The sequence below is a fragment of the Corylus avellana genome, chromosome ca1, assembly GCF_901000735.1.
Source record: "Corylus avellana chromosome ca1, CavTom2PMs-1.0".
Taxonomy (NCBI): Eukaryota; Viridiplantae; Streptophyta; class Magnoliopsida; order Fagales; family Betulaceae; genus Corylus; species Corylus avellana.
This window is the reverse complement of record NC_081541.1, coordinates 8,394,926-8,405,287: the sequence shown is the minus strand read 5'-3', so window position 1 is coordinate 8,405,287 and position 10,362 is coordinate 8,394,926. Positions and strand designations below refer to the sequence as shown.

Genomic DNA, 10,362 nt, shown 5'->3' with positions numbered 1-10,362 from the left:
TTTTTTATTTATTTTTGTTAATTGAAGAGGAAAAAGGTTATAAGGGAGATTATGGATGACCGAATTTGAGGCATTAGCACCAAATTTAGGATGACCGAATCCTTTTAAGGTAATATCATCCCTAAATGGTTAACCTTCCACCCCTAGGTTTTAATTTTGAATTCAAAAAACGAGTTTTGAAGCATTAGAACCCAAATATTAGCTCATAAAAATTTATAGCAGTCGCATAGACGGACTCCATGGTTAATTTCATCTTCTTTATAGTACTTTTTTTTAGGGTAAAGTCCACTTAACTCCCTCAAACTATCACTCCAATAACAATCTACCCCTCAAACTATCAATTACGACAATTTAACTCTTAAACTACTAAAACAATGACAATGTACCCCCCAATGGTAGCAAAATAATGAAATTACCTCTATAGAATTTTTAATAAAACAAAAATACCCTTAAGAATTTGGAAAAAAAAAAAAAAAATTAGTATTTTTGTTTTTATTTTAATAAGGGTAATTTTGTCATTTTGTTAAAATTGAGGATACATTGTCATTGTTTTGGTAGTTTGGGAGATAAATTGTCGCAATTAATAGTTTATGGGGTAGATTGTCATTGGAGTAGTAGTTTAAAGGGGTTAAGTGGACTTTACCCTTTTTTTAATCAACACTAATTTGTAGGTGTCATTAAATTTTTGAAAAATTGTTTGGACAGTAATAAAAATCTTTGAAGTTGTAATAATCATCTTCTTAATTACCATTTCATATGCCCGGGGGAGAAAAGAAAATGAAGCAATATTATTAACAATAATAATCAACGTGAAAGGACAGGAATACATATGAATGAAGGAAGCGTCAGTTTCAACAATGACAGCAAGATTATAGAGAAAATATACCGACAACTCGACAAGACTCATGCTACCACTTAATTTGTCTGGCCAGAATTTTGGTTCCAACTTTGTTTTTATTATAGATTTTTTTAGATTGCGCTTGACCGACTCCACAATTTCTCATCCAACCACATACAAATTCAATCGTGGATTCATTAATTTACTACAATTTTATTATACGCTTAACGTTATTTATAAAAATGAAAAACTTTATTTACCACCCTTGGTTTTTTCATCACTTTTGCAAACATAGCCTTAAACTTAAACCAATTTAGGGTTACTATCTTTTCATAAATTTGCAATGTCAACCCTCCCTTCAAAATCTAGCGTTGATGAGTAAAATCCCCAAAATACCCTTAATATATTTATAAAATTACAAAAATACCTTGAATTTTGACTATGTATTTTAGGGATTTCACTTTCTCTATTAGGATTTAACACTGAATTTGAATAGAAGAGGTGACATTAATGCAAACTTTTAAAAGATGATAATCCTAAATTGACACTTTTTAAAGTTGAAGGCGATAATTGCAAAAACTATAAAAGATAAGGAATGATTATTGGATATTGTGGTATGGAATTGGGACCAGAAGATACACATGAACCTAATACATTGGATTCTAAAGGGAATGAGATTTTTACACTTTTTTTTCGAGTTAATTTATGCGCATACCAATTAGCATTATTGCAATCAACTTTATGAACGGATAAAATTAAGATCTCCAATACTTTGAAGTCAATCTCAAATGTCATTTGGACCCATCTCCAAGCTTGGAAATCATCTTCTTTTGGTCAACCTATTTGGTAACCTCCTCCCATCCCAAAGGTTATTTGAAGATTAACTTGATGTTGCTACTAAAATGCTTATTTTTCAACCACTGCTCCTGTCCTAAGCAACTCATTAGGTAAAATCATCTCAGCCAATGTGGGAGCCAGACAATTCATATTGAGGGTGCCGCTAAAATTTTTTTAGCGTCCTAAAATTTTCTCCACCCAAAAAATTTAGTAATTCACATAATATATGCATCACAAAAAAAATATCTATAAAAGTTCATAAATATGTGCTCAAATTGATATATTAAAAATGTAACATGTCGGCACCATATATATCAAAAAAAAAAAAAAGTGTCTAGAATTGCACTTTACAATCTTTTAGAAGAACAAAATCATCAAGTATCGAATCTAAATTGAAGCTTTCAGCAAGTTAAATCAATCAATTCATAAACTTAAAGTTTATTCATGAACCTAAAATTTTTAAGTTAAATCACGACCCTGTAAGAGACAATCAAAGTTTATAAACATTAAACAACAAAATAAACAATCATATGGATATTAAAGTTTATCATACATATGTATTAAATAAGGATTTTTTTTTGTTACCATACATATGTATTAAGTTTCGGCATTATTAAAATTTACCAGCATCCTTGGATTTTTTATTTTTTATTTTTGTTTAATTTTTGGGAAAAAAAAATTTAAAATCTTTTGGCACCCCCAAATTCCTATGTGGCTCCGCCACTGATCTCAGCATTTATCAAAAAACTTCATTCCACTGATTTGAACAAGTGAGAATCCATAGCTGCTCTTACAGGAAAGATCTTGCTATCTCTCAAGGTTGCAACAATTTGTTGATTGAGGGTGACTATTTTGTTTCAGTTGAAACTACAGTACTTTCAAACTTGGAATGCTACAAAAGTTTTTAGAAGTACAAACCATCTCGCCAAGTGGGCCGCTACCAATGATGTGTTTGGAAGTATTCCCATTCCAACTGATAAAATTCAAGAGTTGACGACTTTGAGAGATAAGGGGTTCCAAATGTCAATCTAGTGGACAGTCCTGACTGAGAAAGGCAAAATCAACATCTTGCAGGGTAGTCGCCCAAGGCGGCTCTTTCATGGATGCCAATAATCTTACACTCCAAGAAATGTTAAACGCCTCTCACTTCGATTAGCTTTGGAGATTTCTCTCCAAATAATTGAACTCTGGTTTTTCCTGTCACGTAATAGCGATATTTTGTCATCTACTCCCTCGTACTTCACATCACATGGTTGTGTGCTCATATCAGCGCCGTCTATTTGACAATGTTGGGATCTCTGGAATGCCGCTCGATTGGCTTATGCACTTTTAGTATCAGATGCCGTAGTGGCCTGTTTTTGCACGCTTCCAGGCATTGAAGAGGGCAACGTTGCATTTTATGCGATTGACATCATATTTCTTATTATATAAAGCATTTACAACCTTCCCCATTTACACAGCTGACATCCAACCTGCCTAGTCATGGTAATGGGATCATTTCTAGAGCTTTGGATGAGATTTTTCTAGTTTTTTTTTCTTCTTATGAATAAAGCTAATTATAGTACTTCTTGGTGTAATGAACAGAGGATTTATGCAGTCGCCAATTACTGTTCTTACGTGTGTCAGTTTCTCAAATCTGTACTGTTTATTCATACTTGTAGGGGTTGAACGATGAAGTTGGTGTCAAAGATTTTGAACACCAACCCATGAACATGAAGAATCCGAGACAAGGAGGGTTTAGAGCCACCTATTTCATCTTTGGTAAGTATTTCAAATGAATTTGGCTTTGATTTGTGTCGGGCGCATGCCAATTCGCATACGACACGCTCAACTTACGTTCTGTATGCACACGACACATAACACAAGCCATATAAGCATGTTGGTGTCGACATTAACATCACTAGTTTTATATATTGCAGTGATGATGGGGCTGGACAACATAGGATTTGTGGCTAATATGGCAAGCATGGTTTTATATTTCTTGTTCATCATGCACTTTGACCTCTCTGGCTCTGCAACCACGACCACCAACTTTTTGGGCACGGCATTCTTGCTGACAGTTGTCGGAGGGTTCATCTCTGATAGCTATATGACTCATCTCAACACTTGTATTCTCTTTGGATCGATTCAAATACTGGTAAACTTTAATTACTTCTCTAAGTAGAAACAAATGTCAGCAATGGGGTTCATCAATGATATATATGCTTTGGGGGTGTTCTACTTAATTTCAGGGATATGTGTTGCTTATAATTCAATCCCATTACCATAAACTGCAACCTGAGCCTTGTGGGGAGTCAACCTGCGTCCATGGAACAAAAGCTTTGCTGTTTTATGCTTCGATATGGTTGGTGGCACTTGGAGGAGGTGGAATCAGAGGCTCTGTTCCAACTTTAGGGGCTGATCAGTTTGACGACAAGGACCCCGAAGAACGCAGGCTTATAGCCACCTTCTTCAATTGGTTTCTGCTTTGCATTACCATTGGGGCTTCCATTGGTGTAACATTTGTGGTGTATGTCAGCTCACATGTTGGGTGGGACAAAGGTTTTAGCATCTCCATGTCGTGCGCATTTGTTGGCCTTGTCTGTCTTGCATTAGGAAAGTCATTTTATCGTGTTCGGGTGCCGGGAGAAAGTCCATTGTTGAGAGTCTTGCAGGTTTTGGTGGTGACAGTGAAGAACCGGAAGGTAGATGTTCCCAACTCGGATGAACTCTATGAGCTACGCCAGCGCAAGTCTCTTTCAAATGCAGAGCTCATCCCCCACACCAACCAGTTCAGGCACGATTTATTAGCTTTAATCCCATTAAAAAAAAAAAAAATTTAATCATTTAATCAATATTTTCAAACCAAATAATAAAACAGTGCAGGCTTGACCCAAAGCGAACAATATCATTTCATTTAGGACTGAGTGTTACATAACTGATTTGTTCAACTTATATGTTCGACTAGATTACTAGACAAGGCGGCAGTTCTGCCAAAAGGCATGGAGGCAAGAAAATGGAGTGTCTGCAGTGTAACGCAAGTGGAAGAAGTGAAGATTCTGACAAGGATGATGCCCATCCTCATAAGCACCATCTTCATGAACACATGTTTAGCTCAGTTGCAAACCTTTTCTGTCCAACAAGGGACAATCATGAACACACTCATTGGCAGATTGAATGTCCCACCAGCCTCAATTCCCGTGATTCCTTTAGTGTTCATGTCCCTTCTCATACCCGTCTACGAATTCGCCTTCGTGCCGATTTTGCGCAAAATCACCGGTCACCCCAACGGCATAACTCATTTGCAGAGAGTGGGGGTTGGACTTGTCCTCTCTGCAATCTCAATGGGAATAGCAGGCATCATAGAGGTGAAGAGGAAGCATGAATTCGTCCACCACAATTATCGCATCAGCCTCTTCTGGCTTGGTTTCCACTATGCCATCTTTGGAATTGCTGACATGTTTACATTCGTGGGGCTGCTGGAGTTTTTCTACAAGGAGGCTCCTCCCGGCATGAGATCCCTTTCCACCTCCTTCAGCTGGCTCTCTCTGTCCATTGGCTTCTTCTTGAGCACGGTGTTCGTTGAGCTCATCAACTTGGTCACCGGTAAGCTCAGTAAGAGCAAGACCGGGTGGCTTGCAGGGCGTGACATGGACAAGAATCACCTGGAGCGCTTCTACTGGTTCTTGGCAGTTCTCAGCATCCTTAATTTTGCAAATTATGTGTTTTGGGCAAAATGGTACAAGTATAAAACTGATGTTCCCATTGATGAAGAGATGCTACTCAGATCAAGCCAAGCAGGCAGCGTAGATCAGTCATTGTCTGCTAGTACTCTGAGCTTTATAACTAAAAACCAAGCCGCCCCCATGAACCAAGAACAAGAAGATCAGAAAAAGAATGTGGTTTAAGTAATCTTACATGCATGACAACTTAATATGTATGCTCTACTGATTAATAAATTAAGTACTTTCTCATGTATATTTGAAGTGTTCATGCATGAATGGTGGGCAAGATTCAGAACTAAATGTTTTCTTGGATTTAATATCTTTTATCAGTTGGGAGTCTGGCATATTGAGTATCTTTCTCTTGTACTAATCGACTAGCAGCAAAGAGCTATCCTGAGAACGGCCATTTTCTTTGTTGATTGTATTGAGGCATTAATACAGAAGACTTTGTGATAATAAATGGAATATTGTCTCTTTGGAAATGCCAAAGTAGAGCTAAATCTAAGGCTGGGCGCCAAAACCGATCAACTAGTCCGATGCTACCGACCTGAATGACTTCCCATATTGCCACTAAACTGACTTCGATAATCCATATGACTAAGGAATGACATGCAATCTTTAAAAAATTGGAAAAGGAAAGTATACGAGGGGTGGCCTAACCATCCCTCTATTTTACACTTTTAAGGAGTCACTATCATGGCAGGCCGACCACCCTCTCTCGGGGTGAGGAGGTGGATGGTCACCCCTATCAAACTCTAAGGGGGGTGGTTGCGCACCACCCCGAGCCATTGAGATGATCACTACCACCCTCATGAGCCAGATCTTGTGATTGCAACCATCCTGATCTGGCGCAGAACATACTGCATTAGATCTGGTCTGCACCATAATCGAGCAATCAGTTTGTTCTACACCGGATCTCGTGGTCACAACCACTCCCCTCCATTTAGTTGTCTATATTAAAAGAAAAATTGCTGAGAACTTTAATTTAGATTCACTTTTTACAGTTTGTTTTTTGTATTTTGTTTCTTTTTTACTAGCGCATATATTTTAACTTACTGATGTCTCAAATCGCAGCAACAAACAAAATGCAAGAAGGTAAATTATAGCCAAACATCATCAAGACTCCTCAAGGAGTATTCATTATTCGAGCACAAAAATACACACTATGATATCAACAAAGAAAATGGCTACCCTCAGGATAGCTTTTGCTGCTAGTCGATGAGTACAAGAGAAATATACTCGATGCTAAATCTTGCCCACCATTCATTAACACTTCAAATATACATATGAAAGTACTTTATTCAGCTATAGAGCATACATATTATCAAAAAAGCAAACTTTCCTCCCTTTTTTGTTGGATTGCAGAGGAGGAGGAAGGTTTGTATAAATATTATGTAATATATAATGAGGACACTACTTGCTCAACTTTCAGAATGGTGATCAAGGTAATTAAGTTGTCATGTAAGATTACTTAACCCCATTCTGCCTCTGATCTTCTTGTTCTTGGTTTTTGGATATAAAGCTCATAGTACTGGCAGACAATGATTGATCTACGCCGCCTGCTTGGCTTGATCTGAGTAGCATTTCTTCAGCAATCGGAACATCTGTTTTATACTTGTACCATTTAGCCCAAAACACATAATTGGCGAAGTTGAGAGCGCTGAGAATTGCCAAGAACCAGTAGAAGCGCTCCACATGGTTTGTATTCATGTCGCGCCCTTCCAGCCACCCCGTCTTGCTCTTACTGAGCTTACCAGTGACCAAGTTTATGAGCTCAACGAACACAGAACTCAAGTAGTAGCCGATAGACAAAGAGAGCCAGGAGAAGGAAGTGGAAAGGGATCTCATGCCGGCAGGAGCCTCCTTATAGAAAAACACCAGCAGCCCCACGAGTGTAAACATATCCGCAATTCCGAAGATGGCATAATGGAAAGCAAGCCAAAAGAGGCTGATGCGATAATTGTGGTGGATGAATTCGTGCTTCCTCTTCACCTCTATGATGCCTGCTATTCCCATTGAGAGTGCGGAGAGGACAAGTCCAACCCCAACTCTCTGCAAGTGGGTTATGCCGTTGGGGTGATCGGTGATTTTGTGCAAGATTGGCACAAAGGCGAATTCGTAGACCGGTATGAGAAGGGACATGAACACTAAAGGAATCACCGGAATTGAGGCTGGTGGGACGTTTAATTGGCCAATGCGTGTGTTCATGATGGTCCCTTGTTGGACAGAAAAGGTCTGCAGCTGGGCTAAACATGTGTTCATGAGGATGGTGCTTAGTAGGATGGGCATCATCCTTGCCAGAATCTTCACTTCTTCTACTTGTGTTACCCTGCACACCCTCCATTTTCTTGCCTCCATGCCTTTTGGCAGAAAAGCCACCTTGTCTAGTAATCTAGTCAAACATATAAGTCGGATCAGTTATACATAGGTTGTCTTCACAAAAATATTGATTAAATAATTAAATTTACTTTTTTTATATAGCTAAGAAATCCTCCTGAACTGGTTGCTGTGAGGGATGAGCTCTCCATTTGAAAGAGACTTGTGATCGCGTAGCTCATAGAGTTCATCCGAGTTGGGTACATCTACCTTCCAGTTCTTCACTGTCACCACCAAAACCTGTAAGACTCTCAACAATGGACTTTCTCCTGGCACCCGAACACGATAAAATGGCTTTCCTAATGCAACAAAGACAAGACCAACAAATGCGCACGACATGGAGATGATAAAACCTTTGTCCCACCCAACATGTGAGCTGACATACACCACAAATGTTACACCAATGGAAGCCCCAATGGTAATGCTAAGCAGAAACCAATTGAAGAAGGTGGCTATATGCTTGCGTTCTTCAGGATCCTTGTCGTCAAACTGATCAGCCCCTAAAGCTGGAACAGCGCCTCTGATTCCACCTCCTCCAAGTCCCAGCAAGCCTATCGAATCATAAAACAGAAAAGCTTTTGTACCATGAACGCAGGTAGACTTCCCACAAGGTTCAGGTTGCAGTTTATGATAATGGGATTGAATTTTGAGCAAAATATATCCCTGAAATTAAGTAGAGAACACCCCAAAGCATATATATCATTGATGTCTATAGCAAGGAGAGGATTATTGTTTCTACTTAGAGAAGTAAACTTTACCAGTAGTTGAATCACACCAAAGAGTAGACAAGTATTGAGACGAGTCATATAGCTATCAGAGATGAACCCTCCAACGATTGTCAGCAAGAATGCTGTACCCAAATAGTTTGTGGTTGTGTTTGCAGAACCAGAGAGGTCAAAGTGCAGGATGAACATGAAATATAAAACCAAGCTTGCCATGTTAGCCACAAAGCCTATGTTGTCCAGCCCCATCATCACTGCAATATATAAAACTAGTGACGTTAATGTCTCCAACATGCTTAGTATGGCTTGTGTTCTGTGTCCTGTGCATACAGAACGCAAGTTGAGCATGTTGGACACCCCAACTTGTGTCGTATGCAGATTGGCACGTGACACAAATCAAAGCCATTTTCATTTGACGAAAAATTTTCTTTGAAACAACTATGATCATGTGGTGCATTGATCACTTACCAAAGATGCAATAGGTGGCTTTAAATCCTCCTTGTCTCGGATTCCTCATCCTCATGGGTTGGTATCCAGAATCTTTGACACCAACTTCATCGTTCAACCCCTACAACAGAGAGACATGCAGGAACATCCATATTTATAAACCTCCACAAAGGAAGAGAAAATTAAAAACAAGGGTTAAAAAGTAGGGAAGGAGAAACATCAAATGGTATTTTAGCAGTAAGAACAGTAATTGGCGACTGCACAAATGATAAATCCTAGGAAATTTTTCTCTGTTTATTACATCAGAAGGAGTTACTAAAACAATGTAAGAAAGTAGAAAAATTTGATCCAGGGCTCTAGAAATTCATAACAGAAGTAAGGGTGACATTACCATGACTAGGCAGGTTGGTAGTGAATGTTGAAGGTCAGCTGGGTAAAGGGTGAAGGTTGTAATTGCTTATATAGCAAGAAATATGATGTCAATCTCTTAAAATGCAACGTCATGCCCTCCTCAATCCCTGGAAGCATACAAAAACAGAGCACACAGCTTCTGATACCAACACATGCATAAGCCAATTGACCGGCCTCCAGAGATCCCTTCCACACCCCCCTCCCCCTGAACACCAATCATTATCAAAGCTGACATCGGCATTCAACCATATGTGATGTGAAGTACGAGGAATTAGATGACAAAAGATCGCTATTAGAGTTCAATTATTAGGAGAGAAATCCCCCAAGGCTAATCAAAGTGAGATGCTTTTCTCATTTTTTTGGAGTGTGATTTGGCCTAGTGGTGCTCCTGTAGCCCTGCATAATTTAGAGAAAACAAGCAGCCTTGGGCTAGCCCTGCATAATATTATTACCAACGAGGGTGACTTGCAAGATGTTTTTGTCTTTTTCAATCAGGGATTTTCACTAGATTGACAATTGGAACTGTTTATGTCAATGATCTTCAACTACTAAATTTTATTCAATCTAATCCTTTCCCGAAGTTCATGGCGATGTTAATTGGCATGCGCACAATCTTGCTAGATATGCCGTCTCTACAATTAAAAATATATGCATTAAAATTTCATCCCTTTCCTTGGCCATTGTAGTTTCCTTTCTTCTCGTGTTTCTTGGTTTGCTTTGTTTTTAGTTGTATTTGCCAAAAAAAAAAACAAAAGGTACTGCCAACAAAATGTCAAAATATCATTATGCAACAATTTAATAAAAGCGCTGGCCGCCTTTTCAATGTGTGACTGGAGTGTTACAACATTCCCCTATAAATTCTCATTATCATCAATGCCATATCATGCAACGTTTCAGCACCATTTTTCTTTTTATGCAAGGGTGATATCACGGAAAAACCACTCGGTCAGTAGTTGATGGTAGAGGAAACCTCATCATCAATTACTCAGATTATGCAATCACAGCCCATTTTTTCCCCATCTTCATG

At 38.7% G+C, this 10,362-nt stretch overlaps 2 protein-coding genes across 2 annotated transcripts; one reads left to right on the top strand and one right to left on the bottom strand.

Moving 5' to 3' along the window:
- Positions 1-2,831: 2,831 nt before the first annotated feature.
- LOC132166896 (protein NRT1/ PTR FAMILY 4.6-like) lies at positions 2,832-5,793 on the top strand. Its single transcript, XM_059577753.1, has 5 exons — positions 2,832-3,160; positions 3,337-3,436; positions 3,595-3,812; positions 3,907-4,451; positions 4,623-5,793. The coding sequence occupies exons 1-5, from the start codon at positions 3,158-3,160 to the stop codon at positions 5,560-5,562; spliced, it is 1,806 nt and encodes a 601-aa protein (XP_059433736.1). The 5' UTR covers positions 2,832-3,157; the 3' UTR covers positions 5,563-5,793.
- Positions 5,794-6,646: 853 nt separating this feature from the next.
- Positions 6,647-9,570, bottom strand: LOC132175514 (protein NRT1/ PTR FAMILY 4.6-like). The gene is made up of 6 exons (XM_059587518.1): positions 9,486-9,570; positions 9,316-9,380; positions 8,946-9,045; positions 8,514-8,731; positions 7,880-8,418; positions 6,647-7,771 (listed from the first exon to the last, which is right to left on the bottom strand). The coding sequence occupies exons 1-6, from the start codon at positions 9,568-9,570 to the stop codon at positions 6,847-6,849; spliced, it is 1,932 nt and encodes a 643-aa protein (XP_059443501.1). The 3' UTR covers positions 6,647-6,846.
- Between the last annotated feature and the right edge of the window lie 792 nt (positions 9,571-10,362).

What these genes read in the sequence shown, in the direction of transcription:
- LOC132166896 (XM_059577753.1), top strand. An exon ending in AGCCACCTATTTCATCTTTG is followed by an intron (nt 3,437 to 3,594) that starts GTAAGTATTTCA and finishes TATATATTGCAG; the next exon opens with TGATGATGGGGCTGGACAAC. An exon ending in CCCCACACCAACCAGTTCAG is followed by an intron (nt 4,452 to 4,622) that starts GCACGATTTATT and finishes ATGTTCGACTAG; the next exon opens with ATTACTAGACAAGGCGGCAG.
- LOC132175514 (XM_059587518.1), bottom strand. Translation starts at nt 9,570, where the DNA reads ATGTCAGCTTTGATAATGATTGGTGTTCAGGGGGAGGGGGGTGTGGAA. An exon ending in TACCAACCTGCCTAGTCATG is followed by an intron (nt 9,046 to 9,315) that starts GTAATGTCACCC and finishes TCTCTGTTGTAG; the next exon opens with GGGTTGAACGATGAAGTTGG. An exon ending in AGCCACCTATTGCATCTTTG is followed by an intron (nt 8,732 to 8,945) that starts GTAAGTGATCAA and finishes TATATATTGCAG; the next exon opens with TGATGATGGGGCTGGACAAC.